This window comes from Alnus glutinosa, chromosome 4 (assembly GCF_958979055.1).
Source record: "Alnus glutinosa chromosome 4, dhAlnGlut1.1, whole genome shotgun sequence".
NCBI classification, from domain to species: Eukaryota; Viridiplantae; Streptophyta; class Magnoliopsida; order Fagales; family Betulaceae; genus Alnus; species Alnus glutinosa.
The window spans coordinates 20,635,872-20,661,920 of NC_084889.1; the positions used below are offsets into that span (position 1 = coordinate 20,635,872).

The window sequence follows — 26,049 nt, forward strand, 5'->3', positions numbered from 1 at the left end:
CAACCAGCTTCGTCCTCAGTAAGTATAGAGATACTTACTAGTTTCTACTCCAAATATTTTCCTTTACAACTGCATAATAATCATCATGTGATAATAATAGATTAATAAAGCATTTATGAAAACATTATTATTACCATATCTCTTCCTAGATATTACAACGGCCACAGATTTACACATGATCTTGTATCTATTTATTTATTTTAGTGCTTACTTACCAATTCTTATATTAGTACTACCATAATTATCCATTCTTTAGGGCATCATTTAACACACAACATATCTTAAAAACAAGAATACAAATGTCATTTAATCAAGTACACATATGAATTTGTCTTCCTTTAATTCACACATCCTTATAATACACACATAAATATTTGAAACACATTCCTTTCTTTAAATACAAATTCATCTTTTTTTCCCTTAATATTTACACTCACATATATCTCTTTCTCTCTCTCTCTCCCTCTCTATATAAATATATATATATATATCTACACATTATAAGTTAGTAAATCCAAACACACACACGCAGATATATATATATATATATATATATATATATTTGTATATATATATATATATATATATATATATTCCTACAAAGTTAAACACCTATTTCTTATTATGTATTTATCAAAACCTCAACACATATACTCTCACACTTACATTTCTTGATCCATTTTAGAACACAATTTACTCATTCCAAATTACTAATCTCATGTAGTAAACACTCACCTACATGCTTACACATATTTCCATATATTCATAATATAAGTTAACCAACTTTTCATACAACATACATATATGTGCATAATTAAAAGTAAGAGTAACTCATAATTTCAAAATAACAATAGGACTACTTGTTCTATGAGAAGTTTAAGGGAGAAAATACTCACCCAAAGTTTTCTAATGACTTAAAGAGTGAAGGAGAGTTGCTGTCCAAGAGAACTTCACTTGTAAAGCTTGGCTTCTTAGTCTCAAATCAAAGATGGTTTCTACTCACATTTCACTACTGATTTTGTGGGGGAATGAGGGTGGTTTGGAGCTTAAATTTGGCTTGCTAGGTGCTGGAAAGTGAGGTGAAATGGGAGGATTTTCGTGCTATTTCTTCAGCACTAGAACAAGAGAGAGTTTAGGCTAAAATTTGGTTTCTTCTTCATGAAAATCAACTCCCCATGCATCCTATATATAGTACTCTTGAAGGGCTGAGATCAAACCGACAAATCGACACCTCAATGGCCGGATTTGAGCCAGCCAATACCTCAAATTTATAGCTCAAATCTCATAGGTGACTATTCCATATCTTAGTCTATGATTACATGATATCCAAGGAAATCTAGTTGGGTTTCAACCAAAATGGACTAACTAGGCTAACTAAATATGGGTATGATCATTTGGCATCAAGTACAACGTGTGGGTCCCAAATTATTAGGTGGAAAAATAAATTTTAGCATTTAACGGAAATTGCACTGTACTGGGTGAAGTCGCTCGATCGATAATAAAGTCGCTCGATCGACTTCGACCTATAATCGCTCGATCGACCAGAAAGTCGCTCGATCGATTTTAACTTCACTAATCTAACTCTCTACATAACTATATAATTTTATTAGACTATTAGTAATTCTTAAACCTTATACTTATGTATGCACATATATCAATAACTTAAGTATGGCGTCTTTCCCGGGCATTACACTCATAAAGGGTCTTCCCAAAATAAGAGGTAAAGGCAATGGCATAGGAGATTCTTCCATATCAAGCACAATAAAATCAGCAGGTAAAATAAATTTATCTACCTTTACGAGGACATCTTCCAAAATACCTCTCGGCCTTTTAATGCTTCTGTTTGCCAATTGTAAGGTGATTGTGGTTGGTTGGAGCTCCCCTAGACCCCATTTCTCATATATAGTGTATGGAAATAGATTGAAACATGCTCCCAAATCCAGTAATGCACGATCAAAAAGTTTGTCACCAATCCTGCAAGGAATAGTGAAACTACCAGGATCTTTCAATTTTGGTGGCAACTTTTTCAATAGCACCGCACTAACCTCTTTTGTTAAAGAAACTTTTTCATGAGCCTAAAACTTCCTTTTATGCGTCCAACAGTCCTTTAAAAATTTAGCAAAAGAGGGAATTTGCTTAATTGCATCTAGTAAAGGAATATTGATTTCAACTTTTCTCAAAGTCTCAAAAATATCTACAAGTTGCTTTTCTTTCTTTGGTTTTACTAACCTCTGAGGGAAGGGTGGTGCACTCACCTTCTCTTTTTCACTTACCTTGGAGGTTGTGGCTGCAGTTGGAGATGTTGGTATTGTCTCCTCAATTCCCACCTTGGTATCAATGGTCTTCCCACTTCTGAGGATTGTTACAGCCTTGAGTTGCTCATGACCTCCTGGATTGGGTAGTGTTTGGGATGGAAATTCGCCCCTCTTTCTCTCGCTCAGCTCTTTGGCCAACTGCCCCACTTGTGTTTCCAACCTTTGAATAGCTTGATTGGTCTGAGTATTGGTCTGTTGTTGTGAAGTTATAAATTGGCATAGAACACTGTCGAGGTCATTCTTCTTTGGTTTTAAATTCGGTTGGACTACTTGTGGTGGAGCTTGATAGTTATTTCCTTGCTGGAAATTTCTTTATTGCCCTTGTGGATTCTGCACATTCTGATTGTTACTCCATGAAAAATTGGGGTGGTTTCGCCACCCTGCATTGTAAGTATTGGAGTATGGATTGTTCTTTGGAGGATAGTTATTCTGTCCCACATAGTTTGTTTGTTCTTGATCTATAAATGAAGACATGGGGCAAGTCTCAGTGGTGTGGTTAGAGTGAGAGCATATGGCACATACCTCAACTTGAGCAATTTGTTGAATGGGAGAGATGTGATGAGTAGTCATGGCTTTTACTAGCGTATCCAGTTTCCTCTCCATGGTAGCCATCTGAGTTTGAACGCCATTATTGACATTCACTTCATAGACGCCCTTTCATTTGAGTCCTTGTCTCTCTCGGGATGAGAATTGTTGGGAATTTTTGCTTAGAGTCTCAAAGAGTTCGATGGCCTCTTCGCTATTTTTCTCCATTAGCACGCCTCCACAAACTGAATCTACAAGACTTTTGTTAGAATCATTTAAACCTTCATAAAAAGCTTGTACCTGATCGTCTTGAGATAGATTATGATGTGGGAATTTTAGAAGTAGCTCATTGAAGTGCTCCCACGCCTCAAAGAATAGGTCTCCATCTTTTTGTTGGAAGGTTTGAATCTCCCTCCTTAATTGCCTAGTCCTTTGGGTTGGAAAGAAATTTTTCAAGAACTTTGTGGCCAACTCCTCCCAATTATGAATAAACCCTGCAGCCAAAGAATTTAACCATAACTTAGCATTATCTTTCAAGGAAAACGGAAAAAAGAATTAACCTAATTCCTTCAGCGTATAAGCCATGGATGTTTTGTGTCTTGCAAAGATCAAAGAAGTCTCGAATACGAAGATAAGGATCCTCCGTAGGTGTGCCTCTGTAGTGTGGAACCGTGCTAAGCAAGTGGGGAGACAAATTAAAATTGCTTTGCACAATTGGTTGGAAAGCAATGTATGATGGCTGATTCAGATTCTGTGGTATGAAAGAACTCTTCATTGGCTTCCGCTCGAGTGGATTCTCTACACATACTTATGCCATCTCTTCCTTAACTTTGAATATATTTTCTGATTCTGAGGTGTCTCTTTGCTGTCGAATAGTGTGTTCGATCTCTGGATCGTATGGAATAACGTTTGAATTCTGAGATCAACGACCTTGCATAGACAGAAAATTATGTAACTGTGGATAGCAGCTTCAGTACTGCTGTTTGGAAGAACTGTGCTCGAGCGTATATGGCTTGTGCGCTCGTCTGCAATACCAAATTCGAAATTCTACAGAAAAGAACTCAGAAACGGATGAGAATTTTTAATATATTTTTTTAGATGAACAGAAACAGACATACGAAAATAAAAGGAAAGACTTTTAAAACACAATTAACACAATCCCCGGCAACGGCGCCAAAAACTTTTTGTGCAAATATCTACCTAAATAAATAGGCAAATATTTGTACGTTTTACTTGCAAGTGCACAAGATCAAAACAATAGTATAGTAGGCAAATACGAGATCATTCCCACGAGGATTGGTAACTTATGCTTAAAAAGAATTACTAAATAATTATGATGAGTGAAAATAAATAAAATAATTAATAAGATCTAATAAAAGAAAAGACAAAAAATATTGAAGAAATATAATAGGAGATAAGGTAGGGCTTTGATATCCACCGCTAATTGTACTCAATTAAGATTCGCAATATGCACAATACTACAATCATAACATGATGCTTAATGTTTACCAGCCACAAGGGAATGGTATCTTCTCCTAAAGCTATTGATTTCCCTAAGCAACGAGTTAGGTATGGTATCTACTCTAACTCTTTTCTTCCTTGAAGGATTTAGCATGGTATCTACTAAGTTGTTCTTCCAGAAAGTATAAATCTATGGAAATCAGTAAACACACTCATATTGGAATATGGTATCTATTCCAGTTGTCTTTATGTTGATTAATCCAAGAACCTGTGTTGGGGTTCTTTCGTTACTCTATTATGCCCAGGACTCGATCATCCAAATTGACATAAATAACAAATCCATACCACAAGAATATGCTAGCTAAACATAAACATGCGAGGAATTCAAGAAACTAGAATTAATCAAATTAAGCATCAATATATAAATTGTAGCAAGACAAATTGAAAAACTTAAAGAGACATGATTAAGGCTTCAATTGAGCCCTAACAAAAGTATTAGTTACACATAAATATGGAAATCATCCTCATAAGAAAATAATAAAGGAAAAGAAAGAAAATAAAAAATTATAAAAAACCTCATTCTTGATGTAGCCTTTGATTCTTCCTCAAAGCTTGTGTGTTTTTCTTCAAAGGCTAGAGGCTTATTTATAGGGATTAGAGAAGTTCTAGATGCTCTAGAAATCCTAGAACAATTATAAATAGGTCTTCTAGTCCAAATAAAATAATTACAAGTATTTTCGTTTTCTGAAATTTCCATCCAATTAGGAAAAGGATTCCAAAATTCGTACAGATTTGTAGTCTTTTATTACGGAGCAATTTTGGCATGGTAAACGTCCGAAATAGGAAAAACCTATTTCTGACATATTTGTTTTATTTTGTCTTATATCTCCAACGGCACAATTTCGTTGCAATAAGATACTTGAGCCAAAAGTTATGATTAAATTACTGAGACATACTCATTCTAGATTCTTTCCAAAAATAACGATTTTTTGCCAACTTCTGTTTCCTTAAATTCAAAATTGATTTGGAGTTTGAATCTATCCAAAATTGAGTTTTCCAACTTCGTTATAATTTTGGAATTTGATGGATTTACTTCCAAAACCTGTAAAATACAAAAAAAAAAAAAACACAAAACATCAAACTATAACAAAACTAAGAGCTTAACATACGTAAATTAAGGGCCTTGAATGTGTAACATTCAGCACTTATCAAGGCTTAGACGAATCTCAAGATGACATGTCAACAATCGAAAAACTGTACTAACAGTTTGGCACCGTCTGTGGGAACGACTAATATCGTTTCCTCTTTCAATAAATTCCGATATGGTGAGTACAAGATCCGACGTGAACAGGGGATCTCAAAATGCTCGTAATATTTGGGAAGAAGGCAACTCTAACGATCCTCAACTCACTCTCTTCAATGAGAGGATGGAGCAAATGGCAAAGAGCTTTGAGGGCCTAGCATATAGGCTTGGCAATTTTTGACACGACCCACGAACACGACACGAAAATACAAGGTTTGAGTTTGGCGTTATCGGGTTCAAGTCATAATCGGGTCCACCATCGGGTTGACCCGTGAACATGATTATGACCTGGTTCCATTTTTTTTTTTTTTTAAATATATATATATATATAGAAAGTGAATTAGTGAAGAATAGAGAACCTTAGCCCCTAGCTGCACGCCTTTTGACTTTTGGCCCTTTTCACCACTTTCAGTCTTTCAGTCTTTTCAGAAATCGTCCTTCCATCAAACCCACCGATGATCGGCTCCTATTTGGTCTCCTTACCTCTCGAGTCTACTCAGCTCTTCGAGTCATACGGGTTTGGTCTCTCTTCACCGGCAATCTTTGGCTTTAAAGGCATCGTTCCACTGGAGATCAGCAGGAATTCAAGTCCTCAACCGTCGGCATCGTTTCTGACTCCACCGGCCAATGACCCAGCCCTCCGATTGAACTCACTCTCTCAATTGATCTCTCTCACAGGATCTCACAGTGTTTTTCTCCTGATTTCCCCCCTCTCTCAACTACACTCGGACAGCTACTCTTTCACTCCTTTCATGAATTTCAAGTTTATCGTTTGGCGTTCACTTCTCATTTTTGCCTTCACTCGTTCACCGTTCACGCAGCCGGCAGCCACAACACCTCACCAGCTTCAGCCTTCACGTGGCACCCTTCACGCTTCAGTTCACCAGTTCACGACCATGGCTTGGATGTGATGGGCTTCATGATCGTCTTTTTCAGACGAAGACGAATATGATCCTTCTTCTTCGGTCGATTCGGAGTAAGCTTCTTCAGAGTTCAGAGAATCAAAGAAAGTAAACGGGTTACCCGGGTCGTGTTTGGGTTTAAGGATTCAACCCGATTAATAATCGGGTATGGTTCCTGTTGCACCCAATTGTGTAATCGGGTCAATCGGGTTGACACGAACTCGACCCGCCAACCCAAATTGCCAAGCCTACTAATATGCAAATTTTACTTGCAAGCACACGAGTCATATGTAGCATAATATATGCAAGTGCGAGATCGTATCCACACAGAAGTGTGTGTAAAGAAAAAGAAATCAATTTCTATTTAAATTAATTTTATTTTAACCTAGAGCTGCGATTTTGGATTTCTTTTAAGCACAAAGAAATAAAAAAAAAATAATAAAAAAATAATAAAAAAAAAGAGTAAAGAACGCAAAGAAGAAAAACACTAAGGTATCAGAATTAACCAAATCAAATCAAACACCCTACTCTTGCATTTTATTCATAAATTCGATTCAAGGAGCTCGATATTCAAATTCTTAAATAACAAAACGAGAAAACATTTGATGAATCCAACTCAAACAAATCACAACGATTATCCCTTAGAGTAGAAATCATCAATTGTATCCGTTTGTCATGGATATCACAATCTCAAAGAAATCAATCAATGTATCCATCAGTTGAAAAACAACAAACATCCACTTAAAATAAAAATTCTCAACCTAAAGAAATAATTCAATAAATTGAAACAGAACTTGAATACAACATAGAAACATCGAATCTACAAATATCATGACAAGAGTATAGGTGTTATCATTGATGAGGTTTCATCCTCAACTAAGGTTGAGGATTTTAGCCACTCATGACTAAAAACACCAAACAATCTTGAAATGAAAACATGGAGCGATTAAAAAAAAAAAAAAAAAAAAAACGAAGAAAAGAAAGAAGAACAATTTTTAAATAACTTTAAATAAAAAGAAAGCGATAAATTAAAATAATGAAGAAAAGAAGGAAGAACAAAAACTAAATAACGGTAAATAAATTAAAGCGATAAATTAAAATGAAGAAGAGAAGAAAGAAGAACGAAAAAATAAATAACCTTAAATTAAAGGAAATATAAACGGAATATCAACTTACAAAAGAAAAGAACAAGGCAAGAGCTAAAACAAAATCCTCTGAAGAAAGAAATTGATGTTCTTAGTGGTGCCTAGCTTAGGGTATTTATAGCAGAAAATTAGGTTAAAAAAACCAAATTTTACAATAGGACGCCTCTACCACTTGTGCTTACAAGCAGGGACGGAGGGAGGGGGTGGCTGGCAGGGGCCATGCCCCCCCCCCCCCCCCCCCCCAATTTCCTAAAAAAAAAAATTTATTAGGTGGAAATTTTTTTAAAAAAATAAAAAATAAAAAATATAAGGTAAAAATAAAAATTTAGCTTATAAAAGAAAGACTAAATAAAGGCTAAAACAAAACCCCAAGATTTTCGGTGCTGCCAGAGGAGTCTTCCCTTTGCGCCTCCACATGCACAAACGGCTACAGCTTTCAAAAAACAATTTGCTCTCCAAGTTTGCTGCATGACGTGTTCCAGATTTTCGAGTGCATGCATGGATTCAGTCTGATATGGAAAGTTCAACTGCTCTTTTCTAGGAAATAAATCAGCTCGTGCATGTCTTGATTCTTTAAAGATTTATACAATTGGACGCGTATCTACAGTACCGGTTACTATAGACACGCGTCCAATTAGACACGTGTCTTCTGAAAAACGTGTCTAATTGTACCATCTTCACAATTGGACGAGTGTATTTAATACACGTGTCCAATTGGACACACGTATTAAATACACGCGTCCAATTGGACACGTGTATTTAATACTCGTGTCCAAATGGACACGTGTATTAGTACACGTGTCCATTTGGACGCGTGTAAAAATACACGCATCCAATTGCACACGTGTATTTAATACGCGTGTCCAATTGGACACGTGTATTAAATACACGCGTCCAATTGGACACGTATAATAATACATGTGTCCATTTGGACACGAGTATTAAATACATGTGTCAAATTGGACGCGTGTATTTAATACGCGTGTCCAATTGGACACGTGTATTAATACACGTGTCAAACTGTTATTTTTTCCCAAATATATATTAAAAAAAAAAAATTGTGTTGTGTTAATTTTTTGAAAAAAAAATTAAAAAACTCGTTATCTTATTAACCATATAAATCTGTGAAAATACGGTGTACATAACAAATACACATAAAATTATGTTTGAAAGCTATATGCTATATGTAAATTCTATACTTTGAGTTTATACTTTTTAAGTTCCTTATTTATATATATATGGTATACTGATAAGTACGTAAACCCTAACCTAATTTACATATTGTACTATACGCATAATTAAACAAATTTGGTGCTATATATATAATTAAACCAAATAGTTCAAATTAGGGTTTAGTTTTGTACACCATCTACGTTTAGAAACAACGAAAAAAATTTAAAACATAACAAAGTTAAAAAACCTATAATTAATACTACATATATAGATATGCATGCATGTAAACGGTTTAGAAACTATATACAGTAACCTTGCTATTTATGGCTATATATAGTAAATGCAATTATTTTAAGGGTTCCGCGCTACATAATGAATTAAATACTTATGGTTTAGTCCCTTATATAGTACATACATTTAGGGTTTATGGCTATATATAGTACATACACTTAGGGTTAGGGTTAGGATTATGGTTTATAGCTATATATAGTATATACACTTAGGGCTAGGGTTTATACCTATATATAGTATATATACTTAGGATTATGGTTTATCAATATATATAGTATATACACTTAGGATTAAGGTTTATAACTATATATAATATTTACACACAGGGTTTATAGCTATATATAGTATATACACTTAGGGTTATGATTTATAGCAATATAGATATATAATATATATACTTAGGGTTAGAGTTTATCGATATATATAATATATACACTTAGGGTTAGAGTTTATAGCTATATATAATATACATACTTATGGTTAGGGTTTATCGCTATATATAGTATATACACTTATGGTTAGGGGTTTTAGGGTTTATAGGTATATATAATGTTTAAACTTAGGGCTATGGGTTATAATTTAATTCATTTTACATTTTATGAATAATAATGTCAATATATTTTCACATGTCATTATTGTACACTTTTAAATATAACATTAAATCGTAAATTGATTATAATTAAATTGTTCCGATATATATATATACACTTAGGATTAGAGTTTATGGCTATATCAAGTATATGCACTTAGGGTTAGGGTTTATGACTATATATAGTACATACACTTATGGTTAGGCTTTATAGATATATATAGTACATACACTTTGGGTTAGGGTTTATAACTATATATAGTACATACACTTAGGGTTAGGGTTTATAGTTATATATAGTACATACACTTAGGGTTTATGTACATATATAATACATACACCTAGGGTTAGGGTTTATGTACATATATATTAAATACACTTACGGTTAGGGTTTATAGCTATATATAGTACATACACTTAGGGTTAGGGTTTATAGTTATATGTAGTACATACACTTAGGGTTTATGTACATATATATAATACATACACCTAGGGTTAGGGTTTATGTACATATATAATATATACACTTACGGTTAGGGTTTACAGTTATATATAGTATATACACTTAGGCTTAGGGTTTATGTACATATATAGTACATACACTTACGGTTTATGTACATATATAATACATACACCTAGGGTTAGGGTTTATGTACATATATAGTACATACACTTACAATTAGGGTTTATAGCTATATATAGTACATACACTTAGGGTTAGGGTTTATATATATATTATATACTTTTAGGTTTAGGGTTAGAGTTTATGACTATATATAGTACGTACCCTTAGAGTTATAGTTTATAACTATATATAGTATATGCACTTAGTGTTAGAGTTTAATTTTTTGGTTAGGTTTTAGTTTGTATTTAGGGTTTAATATAGTATATATACTTAGTGTTAGAGTTTAATTTTAGTGTTAGGGTTTAGTTTTAATTTATAATTTACGGTTTAGTTTTAGCGCTTAGGGTTTAGTTATATGTACGGTACATACATTTAGGGCTGCATGGATTTTTATTTTTTTTTTACGTCGTTAAATTATATATATATATATATATATATATATATATATATATATATATATATATATAATTATTATTTTTTTTAATTAAATACAATTTCTACAATGGGCGACGTGTATTTTAAATACACGTCGCCCATTGTGGACGTGTACTCAGTACACGTGTCCAATTGTTTGGCCAGGTGGCGCGCGGGAGAACTGCTCCCTTATATATATATATATATATATGTTCTTAACTATATATCATAATCTTAAATTTGTATCATATATGTAAATACTATACTTAGGGTTTACATGTTGAGTTCCTTATAAGTACGTAAACCTTATAGGGTTTACATATTGTACTATATGCATTTACATACATGTATGTACTGTAAATAGTATTCTTATTTATACATTGTACTAAATGCATAATTAAACCAAAATCGGTACTATATTTATATATATATAACACCAAATTAAGATTTGGTTTTATACACCATTTACATTAAGAAAATAAAAAAAAATGCTTCGAACAAAGTTAAAAATCCTATCCATAATACTATATATATATATATATATATATATAATATATGCATGCATGTAAACAGTTTATAAACTATATACATTTATATACTTTATGGCTATAATACATAGTATACAATATATACACATAGAGTTAGGGTTTATAACTATATATAGTGTATAGTAGGATGGTTTATAGATATATATAGTATATACATTTAGGGTTAGGGTTTTTAGCTATATATATATAGAACATACACTTAAGATTAGGGTTTATGGTTATATATAGTATATACACTTAGGGTTAGTGGTTTTAGGGTTTAATTTTAATTTAGGGTTTAGTATAGTATATATATATATATATACTTAGTGTCATGGTTTAAATTTAGAGTTTATGTACATATATATAATACATACACCTAGGGTTAGGGTTTATGTATATATATAGTACATACACTTACGGTTAGAGTTTATAGCTATATATAGTACATACACTTAGAGTTAGGGTTTATGTACATATATAATACATACACTTAGGGTTAGGGTTTATGTACATATATAGTAAATACACTTACGGTTAGGGTTTATAGCTATATATAGTATATACACTTAGGGTTAGGGTTTATAGTTATATATAGTACATACACTTAGGGTTTATGTACATATATAATACATACACCTAGGGTTAGGGTTTATGTACATATATAATACATACACCTAGGGTTAGGGTTTATGTACATATATAGTACATACACTTACGGTTATGGTTTATAGCTATATATAGTACATACACTTAGGGTTAGGGTTTATGTACATATATATTAAATATACCTAGGGTTTGGGTTTATGTACATATATAGTATAGTATATACGTACACTTAGGGTCGGGTTAGGGTTTATATATTTATACATATAATTTTTAATTTTTATTAAAAAATTATTAATAGTTTTACAATTGGAGACGTGTAATAAAATTACACGTCTCCAATTAGGAACGTGTATATTGTACACGTTCCTAATTGGCCACGTGACCACCTGCCTCGTGGCCAAATTTTAGCCAGGTGCACAGCTCGGGACAATTCCCACGCGCCACCTAGCCATTTCTGTAAGATTTTTTTTTTAAAAAAAAAAAAAAAAAAATTAAAATGGGTAGCTTCCAGAGGAAGCTACCCATCGATCTCTCTCACCCACACTTTCACTGTCTCTCTCTCACGCTCGCTCGCTCTCTCTCTCTCTCTCTCCCTCTCCCTCTCCGTCGACGTCACCGGCCACCTCACCGACCTCCGCGAGTCCGGCCGTTCCTCCGGCCAGCTCACTGTCTCTCTCTTTCTCTATCTCTCTCTGTCTCTGTCTCTCTGTCTCTCTGTCTCTCTATATATATATTTGTCGCTCTCTCTCTCTACATCTCTCTCTCTCTCTCTGAACTCCGGCCGGCTCCAAACACTCCGGTGAGCTTCAGGTCCGGACCTCTCTCTCTCTCTCTAAATATCTCTCTGCATCTCACTCTCTCTCTAAATCTCTCTGCATCTCTCTCTCTCTCTGCATCTCTCCTTCTCTCTGCATCTCTCTCTTTCTGCATCTCTCTCTCTCTCTACATCTCTCTCTGCATCTCTCTCTCTCTACATCTCTCTCTGCATCTCTCTTTCTCTGACTTGTGTTTCAATTTTTTTTTTGTGTTTAATTAATTTTTTTTTTCCCACAATGCAAGTACAAAATCCACAACAAATATATATCGCATAAATTGTGAGTAATTTTCCCTTATTTTTGTCATTTATTTTTTCGCTATAATAAATGTGGTATATTTAAATGTATTTGTTTAAAATATATTCCTATTTGTTTTAATATTTTCGGACAATAAACGTGGATTTAGCATTTAATAGTGGACAATTTTTTTTCCCAATGCAATGCTACTGATTTGGTTGGGTTTGTATATAGATTGTTATGTTGTTTTTTTAAGTTTTTTTGTGGTTTTGTATGTGAAATATGGTTACATTTTTTTTTTTTCAGATTTTTTTTTGATATATTTTACTGTACTACGAATATAGTTTTGCATGGGAAACCAACGATTACAAATTGACCGTCCACTTTTTACAATATTACTCGTAGTATAAAATTGACAATATCATTTTGCCACTTTATACGTTGGTGTGAGGAGAAGACATATTTTTCCTAAGCATTCTTTACAATTCGCCTTAACAACAAAATTTAAAATAGCAACATAAAATAAATATAAGCATTTTACATATGGTCGACACAAACAAATTCATAAAAAATCCAAATATTAAAAAATTAATTCTAAAAATGGTTCACATATACCAAATCACCTTAAAATAAATTGTGGAATTGTTTGAAGTCAAATTTCAACAACCATGCTGTATACTCTATTTCAACATTTTTTTTTTATCTACAGAAATAATAACATAGTTTAATTATACATTTGTGTTGCTATTATCCTTTTTGACAAATTCTTACAAAAATGATTTTCAAACAAACTTTCCCTCATTTAATAATGAAATGATCGTACCCTAACCCTAAACCCTAAACACTAAAAAAAAACGAAAAAATCTTAAGCCCTAAACCCTACGAAAAAAAACCCAAAAACTATAAACCCTAAAAAAACAAATAGAACAACCCTAAACCCTAAACCTTTAAAAAACAACAATCAAACACGTAAATCCTTAAGAAAAAAACCTAAACCCTAACCCTAAACCCTAAAAAAACAACAATCCAAAACCCTAACCCTAACCCTAAACCCTTAAAAAAGGAAACACGTAAACCCTTTAAAAAAAAAATATCCTACACTTTCTAAAAAAAAAAACCCTAACCCTAAACCCTAAACCCTTAAAAACAAAAAAAAAAAACTAAAACCCTAAACCCTTAAAAAAACAAAAAATTCCTACACTTTCAAAAAAAAAAAAAAAAACTAAAACCCTAAACCCCTAAAAAAAAAAAAATCCTACACTTTCTAAAAAACTAAAACCCTAACCCTAAACCCTAACAAACCCTAATCCTAAACCCTAAACCCTAACACCCTTATAAAAAAAAAAAAAAAAAAAACCCTAAACCCTTAAAAAAAAAAAAAAAAAAAAAAAAAAAATTCCTACACTTTCTAAAAAAAAAACCCTAACCCTAAACCCTAAACCCTAACAAACCCTAACCCTAAACCCTTTAAAAAACAAAAAAAATTCCTACAATTTCTAAAAAAAAACTAAAACCCTAAACCCTTTAAAAAAAAAAAAAAAGAATTCCTACACGCCATGTTGCGTGACATGCACAATTTTTTTACAAGTTTATACTGTAAGACGTATGATTTGTCTCGGTCTCTTAACCCTATACAGAGAAATATGGACAAGTCTTGGATGTCAGCACGTAGGGGTACGACACGGTATAACGACGGGTGTAGGGCGTTTGTGGCATTTGCCGTTAGTAACTGTACGGCAGTCGATGGCAAAATTTACTGCCCATGCAAGTATTGTCGAAATAACCAGCGTCACACTCCAGATTACGTTCTTGCCCACCTGACTGGAGGTAGGGGGATGAATCCGGGATACAATTTGTGGTATATGCATGGTGAGACAACGACTGGGTCCGCTATTCGTGGTCAGTGTTCGAGTTATCACAGTGGCACAGATACCACTGCCGGTAGCACTAAACATGGTGAAGTCATAGAATAGGGGGGTGTGGCCATGGAACAAGATGATGACATGCACGCCATGTTGCGTGACGCCTTCGGCTTGCGCGATGTTGATGAAGCCGTCAGTACGGATCCGCAACAAGTTGACGAAGATACTTCTTGCGGGGACGCATTGAAGTACCAAGAGTTGTTGAAGACCGCCGAGAAGCCCCTTCACCCAAGTACCAAGCATAGTAAATTGAGTGCTACTGTACACATGTATAATTTGAAGTGCGTTGGAGGTATTAGTAACAAGATTTTTTCAGACATTCTAGAATTTATCAATCAGCTGTTGCCTCCTTGCGATGAGACATTGTCAGATAATACGTATGAGGTGAAAAAGTTTCTAAGTGTCATGGGTCTAGGGTATGAGAAGATTCCGGCGTGCCGTAATGACTGTATGTTATTCTGGAAAGACAATAAAGAATTAGATTCATGTACCGTATGTGGAGAGTCTAAGTGGAAGGCTGATACACATATAGATGAGGATGGTGAGGTCATATCAGCGAGGAAAAAACGCCCGGTAAAGATCTTGAGGTGGTTTCCACTCATCCCACGGTTACAGAGGTTATTCATGTCTGAGCATACTGCGCCCCATATGAGATGGCATGCAGAAGGCCGCACTAGGGATGGCGTATTGAGGCACCCGGCCGACAGTGAGGCATGGAGATCGTTTGACATTTTACATACAGATTTTATGGCAGAGAGTAGGAACGTCCGGCTTCGTTTGACAACAAATGGATTTAATCCTTTTGGGAGCATGAGCACATCTCACAGCACATGGCCCGTAATGCTTGTGCCGTACAATTTGCCACCTTAGATGTGCATGAAACAGACATTGTTCATCCTGTCACTTATTATTCCTGGACTGAGCTCACCAGGTATGGATATTGATGTTTACCTTCAGCCATTGATTGATGAGTTGCTGGAACTGTGGAATGTAGGGGTACGAACATTCGATGCTTCAAAGAAGGAAAATTTTATTATGCAATCCCAATTGATGTGGACAATAAACGACTTGCCAGCGTATGCAGATTTATCTGGTTGGCCTAACAGGGGTGTGAAGGCATATCCTTGCTGTATGCAATCGACACGTTCTAAACGCTTAAAGAACGGATGTAAATTTTGCTATATGGGGCACAGGAGATACTTGCCAACTGAACATCTGTGGCGGCTGAACAAGAGAACATTTGACGGTACTGAAGAATTTGACAGCGCACCGATTGTGCCATGCGGAGACGAAGTCCTCCAACATTTGGACGGAGTCCCGTTTAGGGATGAGATCGCGGGTAAGAAGAAGAAACGGAAGAAGCGGAAGAAGGGTGCAGGGAGTTCCGATGTTGTATGGAAGAAGAAAAGTATCTTTTTCAGATTGCCGTATTGGAAAGACAATTTGCTTCGGCACAATCTTGATGTTATGCACATAGAGAAAAATGTCATGGACAATATACTTGGCACTATTTTGGATATTAAAGGGAAAACGAATGACAACTTGGCTGGACTTGCAGGAAATGGGGTTGAGACCTAAGTTGCATCCGTTCACGGCCGCAAATGGTAAGACGTATATTCCCGCTGCCTGTCACACCATGTCTAGAGAGGACAAAGAAAATTTTCTGAAGGTTCTTCGAAATGTGAGGGTCCCGGACGGGTACACCTCGAACATTTCACGATGTGTTCGGCTCAAGGACCGTACAATTTCTGGGTTGAAGAGCCATGATAGCCACATACTGATGCAACAGCTTCTCCCAATTGCATTGCGTAAGTCTTTGCCAGATAAAGTTGTTAGACCTCTTGTGGAGATTTCAGCATTTTTTAGAGGCATATGCTCAACCAAGCTATCACAAGAAGATATGGACCGACTGCAGGGTGACGTCTGTATCACTTTGTGCAAGCTAGAACAGATATTTCCTCCAGGGTTTTTTACCAGCATGGTCCACTTGGTCGTGCATCTTGTGCGCGAGTGTAGACTCGGCGGGCCCGTGCAGTATAGGTGGATGTACCCGACAGAGAGGTAAAATTCAGCGTAATATGTATATATATATTTTGATTTAATGGTAGCCCTAATTGACGACAATTCAAATGTCATGTACGTGTGTACACCAGGAGTCTTGGGAATTTCAAGTCTAATGTGTGCAATAAAGCGGCTCTTGAGGGGTGCATTGCGGAGGGGTACATAGCGACCAAGCTGGTAACGTTCTGTTCAAGGTATCTGAATAACGCACCAACATTCCATAACAGACCTCAGAGAAATCCTGATGGATCCAAGGGGGCGGGCACGCGTGTTACCCTGAACTGGTTGATGATGCACCAGATTCATCGTTATATTGTCTTCAATTCTGAAGAGTTTCACAATTTGAGGACGTAAGTAGTCTTTATATATTTAACAGAATTCGAATAAAAGTATTAATAACAATTATTACATAATTGTATACGCTGAATGTAGGATGCACAAAGACGTGCCTAGGCGATCATGCACTAGGGGTCGCATTACGGAGGCTCTTATTGAAGCACAACATCATGAGCAGTTCTGCGAATGGTACCGTGCATATGTAAGGAAATAGTGGTAATTTTGAAATTGGAAAAATTTATGCGGGTTCAATATAATTAACCAATGTGATGTTTAATATTTGAAATTATAACATAGGTCGATGGCCTGGACGATCAACGTAGGGAGGAATTGGGCCACAACTTGGTTATGCGTTGTAGAGGACTAAAGGAGACAGCGGTCAAGTACAACAGGTACGTTGTAAATGGGAAACTGTTTCGCACGCTTGCCCATGATGTGGGAAGGAGGACTCAGAACAGTGGCGTATGTGTTCCAACCGTTGAAGGCGAAACGTACTACGGGCAGTTAACCGATATAGTTGAGGTCGAGTACTATGACAGGACTACGTACGTCCTATTTAAGTGCAATTGGGCAGACCCAATGATGGACAGAGGATTCACAATAGAGGAGTATGGCCTAGTGTTTGTCAACTTCAATCACCTCGTCCACAGGGGAGAACTGGTTTAGGACAAGCCGTACGTGCTTACATCTCAGGTAGATCAAGTATTCTACGTCGAAGATGGAAGGGACCCAAATTGGGTTTGTGCGGTTAGGACCAAACCGCGCAACGTGTACGACATTGGCCAGGGGGAAGGGAGTAATGAGGATGGTACAACCTACCATGAGTGCGTGCCACTCGTACTAGCCACTGATGACCTACCCGATACGAATGATGAATTCGAGTACGACAGGCCCGACATTGATCCGATTGAAGCTCCCGTGATACAATGATTGATATATTTGTTGTGAGTATATATTGTTTGTACAATTCGCTTGAACTCAATACAAATTTTTATTATTTGCATAAATTTCGTTGTGTAATTTGCATATTCATTAAAAATATATAAAATACAAATTCTAATTAATTTGTCTACATTTGTTCGCAGGTATTGATGGACCAGAGACCCCTTCCTTATGCATATCGGGCACCTCGCCCACCCGTGCCCCCATGACCACGCCCACTGATTCGACGGCATTATATACTGCAGCGTGGCCACACCACCCAGACGGGGCTTATAGACCATTGTTGCCGGGTACGGTGGCCGTGCCCACGTCAGATCACGGGCAGACTAGCACAGCTGGACCTTGCAGTTCTCCATTGTCGGAGCTCCCGACATTATCTCAGATAGGGTTCACCCAACCGAGTAACGTGGCTCGATGGTGGGTGCGAGAGGGGATGGGGCCACAGGGTTATGCGCCGTACTTTTCGTATACATATAGTGTACCTATGACGTGTAGCCCTGATAATGAGACGCAGGATGGTAGATTTCCACTGTCACAGACCGGGGAGATGCAGATGCCGGCTGTGGGGTTAGGACAGATACCGGCACAGGCGGCGATGCAGGACCAGATTTTGGGGGCGAGATAGATGCCAGCATCGGGGGCGAGTCAGGGCCTGGGGCATGTAGAGAGCCAGATGCCTTTATCTGGTGAAAGCCAGGTGCCACTTTTGGGTGAGAGTCAGATGCCAGATCTGGGGGGGAGCCAGAGTGCCCATGAGGAGGACGTTGCGATGTTGGGTACCGATCAGTTGGCCCCCGATAGCCCCCAAGATATGGATTCAGATGATGATCAGCAGCCTCCACCAGCGGGAGGGGTTGGCGAGGAAGTTACAGGCGACCCAGCGACCCAGCACATAGAGATTGACCATATTCGGTTGATGGGTAAGTACATATTTAAACATACTTAAAACTCATATTATGTTACCAAAAATTTAATTTTTTGTTTGAAAGAAAAATAACTTGAATTTACAATTTGTTTATATATATATATATATATATATATATATATATATGTTTTTTAGTGTTAACCAATTAAATGTTGAATATTTTTTTCATTAGGGTACAACCCAGACGGAACCATATATTATGAGGTGATTAAAGACCCAGAGAGAAACTAGGTGCTCCCGAGGGGGAAGAAGGTTGTATTGCAGTACAATGCTGCTCTACAACCTGTAGGACGAGCCAGCAATCGTTTTAGGTGGGCTGAGGGCAAGCTTATCAGGAGCGGGTCCTACATACATATGCGGGACGAATGGGTGAGGGTAAATAAGTAGATTAAGCAGGCTATGTGGGACGCGCTGATGGTATGTTTATGAATATAATTTATTTATTTATTTGAATTAAACTTAAGATTAATGTTTTTCTTGAAGTTTTTAAACCTATAATGCTTTGATTGAATGTGCAGGAGGAGTTCTATCTACCTGTATCAGTAGACAAGCGCAAGGCACAACAGGAAGAGTGGAATGATATTGGCCGTAAGCACCGCTCGTGGAAGTCGAGGTTCAAAACCAAACTATGTATTGGAGACGATGACACACCTGAGAGTATCCGTGCGAGAATGCCGGACAATTTTTTTGCGAAGTATGACGCAGCAGATGTAGAGTTCCTGCTGAGCGATTGGTGCACTGAGCATAAAAGGGTATGTAGGCCAAAAAAATGTTGTGGTTTTTTAATAACAGTTCATTTAATTTTAGTTTTAATTTAAGTGTGTCAATGCTTACATTTTTATTTTCATGTTCAATGCGTAGGCAACCTTTGAACGGATGAAGAGGCTGCGGGAGCAGAATGACCTTCCCCATTGTACGGGATCTAAAAGTTATGCCAGATTTAATCACGAGGAGGTATGAAAAAATATATGTTTATGTTTTTAATATTTGTTGCTAATTGTTTTTCTTTTTCTTTATACTATTTTTATCGCTATCTGTTTGTTATATATTTCAACTGCATGACGACAGACATGTACATCTGGCACGCCCCCCGCTCGCGCCGCGTCATTCGTGAAGACCCACACAAGGAAGGACGGCACTTACGTGAACGAACGTACACGGGTCCTATGCGTATGCTACTGATTTAATTTACTAATATTTTTAAATTATGTGTGATATGTCATTATTCAATATATGAGTTTTTCATGTTGACGACGTACAGGAGAGGATGACGCAGAGTTTATCCAGTGATCCAGCTGCCACGCAAAGCGTCTCAGCAGACACGGTGCGTTGGGCACCGAACGACGCTTACGAACAGGCGGTTGGGAGGCATGAGTATGCGGGGAGGGTTTGGCAGGTTGGGCCGAACGTTACACCTGTTCGGGGGACATGTTTCTCATACAGGCCTCGCTCACAGGGGGGACCATCTCAGGGTACGTCTCGGGATTGGGCCGAACACGCTCAGAAGATGGAAGAGATCCAAACGGACCTACGGGTTGAGCGAGTGAGGAATGACCGGTTGGAGCAGCGCATGCAACAGTTCGACGCCATGGAGCAGCGTATGCGACAGTTTGAGGTCTTCATGTCCTCCATGGGAGTATCAACACCATGTCTTGGTACTCAGTCTTCACCTGCACACGTAGGTAGTACGTCGTCTGTTAGTAGTGCATCTGTAGGTATGATTTATATTGTGTATAGGACAAAATTAATTTCAATTTGTTTTCATTACCCCTTTAATTTTGCAAGTAATATTATATACTTTAATTGTCTATATTATTTGCAGGCAATTCGACAACGGTTGATACGTTGTCGCCTATTGGACGACGGCTGAGCTAGCACTCCACTGTTGCTACACCTTCGCCCGTTACACCATTCCTTGCGCAGCAATCGCCGGTTGGCGAGAACACGCCCGGGACGGTACCTCGTGATTCGCAGGGACGCCCTTCAGATTTGTAGATATTTTGTGTAATTATTTTTTGTTCGTAAATATTTGCGTAGTTAACGAATACGTTATTAACTATTGGTTTGTGTAATATGATTTTGTGCTGTTTTTGGGTAAAATAAATATTGCGTTATTTGTGGTCGGAAATAATAAAATTTGAAAAAATAAAAAATAAAAAAATTAATTAACCCAAATAAATTTTAAAAAACAATAACAAAATTAAATTGAAAAAAAATTCCAAATTGAATTTTTTATTTAATTAAATTTTAAATTTAATTTAAAAATACAATTAAATAATTAAATTAAAAATTTATTTAAATAAAAAATTCAATTTGGAATTTTTTTTTTTTAAAAAAAATCGGTTTGACACGTGTATTGAGATACACGTGTCTGTCAGTTTGACACGTGTATGCAAATACACGTGTCAAACCGTTTTGACACGTGTATTGAGATACACGTGTCAGATTTGACACGTGTATGAAAATACACGTGTCAAACCGTCTTGACACGAATATTGCAAATACACGTGTCAAACTGTGCAGTTAATGACTTCCACATCTGACACGCATCTCACGCGTGTCAAAATGCACGTGTCAAACTGTTTGACACGTGTACAGTGTCGTACACGTGTCAAAATGTACGTGGCAATTTGTAGTGAATTCACAAGTCCACGTTTACAAAATATGAAGAATATAAATTCTTCAAGTCGGTGTTGGTAGTTCACGTGTTGAGCTGCTCCCAATGCTCAAAGCAACGTGTCTTCTCTGCTCATTATGGAAAGAATCATGTGAAGCCTGTACACGTAAGGGCTTTTTTTCGGAAAGAATCGTCTGTGAAAGCTACCAAACCTTGGATAATAACATGTGTATCTAATATCTCATGCTCGTCTGCTATAGGTTCAGGAATAATACACTCAAGTCGCTTCCACGTGTGTCTTCAAGAATAAAGAAACAAAATTAGCTCCAAGTCCCTTGCTCCTGCTAGGTTGTTTGGTCCTCTCAAAAACTTGTGTTTCCTCTTTGACGCCGCAAGAACACATTCAGAAACAAGACAAATTTCTCCATGGTGCCACAAGATCTGCTTCTTTGCAATTCAACGTAAATATCGCTATTAGTATTTTATGTTAGCAACATTCTGGTTGACAAAAACACTTTATATAACGATTGCTTTTTAAACAGGTTTATCGGTTTTATTCAAAGTCTTCAAGTTATATGGACAATGTTCATTTCAAGCCATGTGACTAGTCACAAGTTTCTAGAAGATGTCCATGAAGATTCCATGCTTTTTCCAAGATAGATCAACGGTTTCTTGTGCAACCGTCCGGACGAGCCTTTGAAGACGTTCGGATGCCCCACAGTGTCTAGAAACTTCAGCGTTAAAGACGTTTGGACGTCAGAGCAACATCGTCCAGATGCTAGGTCAAGCTATTCCAAGTTCTACATAGAGTTGGATTTCATACGACACTGTTTGGGAAGTTTCTGCTAGACGTCCGGACGACGTGGCAACACCTCCGGACGCTACCTAGCGTTCCAGAATATTCCTGGTTTCCTTTACGAATGTGGAAAGGAGTGACAGTGAAGACCGTCCGGACGCTTGGCCAAGCCGTCCGGACACGGTCCTATTATGGGAAGAATCGCGATATTCTGGAAAGGCGGTCATAGAAGACCGTCTTGTGGAGGGTAAGTTACCGTCTGGACGCTCCACAGCTAGTGTCTGAATTTGTCTAGAATTAGTTTTCTAAAGTCTATAAATAAATGGCTCTAGGCTTGTTATTTGTAAGAATTCAGTATAGAATTTCATAGTGCTTAGAAAGGGTGTTTAGGGAGAATTGAAGATCTGCTAGCTCTCTAGCTTTTGCCGATATGTGCTCTTTATTCGTGTGAAGTCTATCTTAGGGGTCAGCCCTAAGGTAAATGATTACATCAAAGACCCCTTTAAGTAGGAGACTTGGTTGGAAAGCGTTCATGATGGGCTTCGTGTTATAGTTAAAGGTATGACTACTACAATACGTTTTGTGAGTACGAGTGCTTTGTAGTTTGCTTTGTCTTTGGATAGTGGATTTCCTGGGTTTGGCTGCCCCGGAGTGGTTTTTCTCTTCACAAAGTTTCCACTTCGTCAACAAATATCTTGTCTTTTTTATTTTTCACATTTAAGATATTTTGTTGCACACAAGCATACACTTGGTATTTAGAAGTCATATATTTATTTTTCAATCGCAATTTTCTCTCAACAATCTGCGAAACACTAAAATACCAAAACTACACAAAACATCATTAAATAACAAAACTAAGGGTTTAACAAATGCAAACTAAGGGGTCCAAATATACAATATTTTGCACTCATCAAATACCCCCAAACTTACATTTTGCTAGTCCCTTAGCAAAACAAAAGCAAAGCATGAAATGTAAGTTTGCTGTTGTGGGAGAAACGATTGCATTTAGCATATGCAACAAGCCTTTTAAACCCCTCGGACTCCATAGAGGACGAGTGAAGTCTCGTGAGAGTTTGCCAGGAATGATACTCACAAACATTTCAAAGTACTATGTTGTTAGCAAAACAAAATCTTCCACACCAACATGTGGTTCTTATATCATAAGTAGGCTTAACAAGGTAAACATCACAATCGCATCAAACATCACAAATCATTTAACTCATAGCTAGGAAATTGAGACAACATATGCTCCAATAAGTGCAAAGTTAGATTTAACATAGACTCATGAGATTTCAATTTTTCTCAAAGTTTATGTACCCAAAAATTCATAGGAATTTTATCAGATGAAAACAACTAAGACTTAAACTAAAATGTGAATATTTTTTTTGTTGTTGTGTAGGCTGTGCAATGCTTGAGTTCCTTAAGCTTTCTAATTGTCCTATGTAACGAGTGTTGGGCCAGTGACTCCTAAACCAGATAGTTTGAGGGCATTAGATGTAAAAATATCCCTAAGGGCTTAATTACTCAAGTCAAAAAGTCTACGAAGCCAAACTAGCCATACAATTAATCAAATTTAAATTCCGCATCTTTTTACGCGGCCACTAATGCTTAGTGAGGGAAGAGTTCCGGTTACTCAATGAGAACTCAAATTGATGAATTTTTTATTTTATTAAACAGCCAAGGTTTCATCAACAAATCATCCCACAAATCTTATAATACACATTCCTCAATTCAAATTTCATAACTAACAAAACCAATGCAAATGTGCATGTGAATTTCAATTAAAATAAGTGAGGTCTCTCTAATCTAGTAGATGAGTCAACAGATTTAGATTCTAATGATATGTGAAAAATAAAGAGACTTCTAATTTATACAAGTGTATGTGAACAGTGTGTAACAAAATATTAAATGCGGAAATTAAAGGAGACAAATATTTTTTTGACGAAGTGGAAACTCAATTAAGAGAAAAACCACTCCAGGGCAGCCAAACCCAAGATATCCACAATTCAGAAGACAAAGCTAGTTACAAAGTAGTAGCACTCACATACCCCTGATGCAGTGGTCGTACCTTGAACTCTAACGTGTAACCCAACATGAACGCCTCCCAACCAGGTCTCCTACCTTAAGGGGCCCTCAATGGAATCCTTTACCTTAGGGCCAACCCCTAAGATAGACTTCACATCTGATCAAATCACACACTGGCAAAAGCTAGAGAGTTAACAGATCTTCAATATCTCGATAAACACCTTCTCTAAGCTATAAGGAATTCACCACCAAATTCTTTGTCGAATGCATTCCTCGAGCCTCTTATTTATAGGCTTTAGAAGACCTAAAACAAGTCAGAATTGAAGTCTCTGGCACGCGCGTCCGAACGGTACCCTTGGCCGCCCAAACGGGCTACTGTTTTCGTGTCCGAAAAGCAATTCTGGAAAATTCTGCAGGGCCGTCCGAACGGTTGATGTTTCCGTCCGGACGGGGACTTTCCAGACGATTCTAATAGCCGTCCAGACCATCAATTTACATCATTTTTTGTTAGCTTTCCAACGACGCCAATTCGTCCCAATCCGACATTTGAGTAAAAAGTTATGACCAAAATACCGGAGGGTGTCCAGACTGCTTGACCGAGCGTCCGGACGGTCAACTGCAACCACCTTTCCAAAATAGCACTGAAAGCTTCCATAACAAGACTGCGTCCGGACGGTGTTTCCCTAGTGTCCAGATGGTTGCACTTCGGCTGCACACAATTACCATAATAAGGCTTTGAGCGTCCGGACGGTTGAACTGGTGCACGCAATTTCCATATATGATGCTTGATCTTCCGGACCATGAAGGCTGACGTCTGGACGGTTGAAATTTGTATTTGCCTTATGGAGGAAATCGTCCGGACGGGATCACACATCGTCCGAACGGTTTCAGTCGTCTTCCCATAACTGTGTCTTGAGGCAGAAACCCTAATGCTTGTCAAACACTGAATGGCATCCGGACGGTATAGCAACGTCGTTCAGACGGTTTCATTGGAACACTAGAATCTTCTCAAACTCATAAGAGTGTCCGGACGATTTGCCATTATGTCTGGATGGATGCAAACTTGAACTGTTCCAGGCTTCTAGACACTAATGGGGGTCCGGACAGAAAGTTCTCGTCGTCTGGATGAATTTTGCTGACTGATTAGCATCCGGACGGAATACCACGTCGTCCGAACGGATGCAAGGTAACTTAACTGACTAATTTGAATTCTGGACAGTCTTCTTGAAGCTCATAACTGAAGCGTAGACTCTGAATAAAACAGAATCCCTGTGAAAGCAGCAACATTACATAGAAGTGATTTTGTCCAACAAAATGTAGCCAACACAAAAACTAACAAACTCCCCCTTTGGTCATTCTGGGACAAAAATCACTTGACCGGTTAAAAATACAATCCCGGTCCAAATCAAAAATTACTCCCACTTTTTTGTCACAAAAGGAAGGACAAAGGGTAAAACAGAGTAAGAAGAAAAACCAAAAATTTCTCCCCCTAAA

The 26,049-nt window shown here is 37.1% G+C and overlaps 1 protein-coding gene and 1 non-coding gene across 2 annotated transcripts in view; one reads left to right on the forward strand and one right to left on the reverse strand.

Annotated features, from left to right (window-relative positions):
* The window catches only part of LOC133866205 (uncharacterized), a 37,638-nt gene that overhangs the window by 3,972 nt on the left and 7,617 nt on the right, over positions 1-26,049 (reverse strand). Inside the window, exons 2-5 of the mRNA XM_062302744.1 lie at positions 3,141-3,334; positions 2,838-2,927; positions 2,230-2,507; positions 1,794-1,974 (exon numbers count right to left, since the gene is read on the reverse strand). Coding sequence (XP_062158728.1) covers positions 1,794-1,974; positions 2,230-2,507; positions 2,838-2,927; positions 3,141-3,334 — 743 coding nt within the window. The remainder of the gene's footprint in view (positions 1-1,793; positions 1,975-2,229; positions 2,508-2,837; positions 2,928-3,140; positions 3,335-26,049) is intronic.
* Positions 3,157-3,263, forward strand: LOC133867525 (small nucleolar RNA R71). The gene has a single exon (XR_009900084.1). It is a non-coding gene; the product is annotated as a small nucleolar RNA R71 (small nucleolar RNA).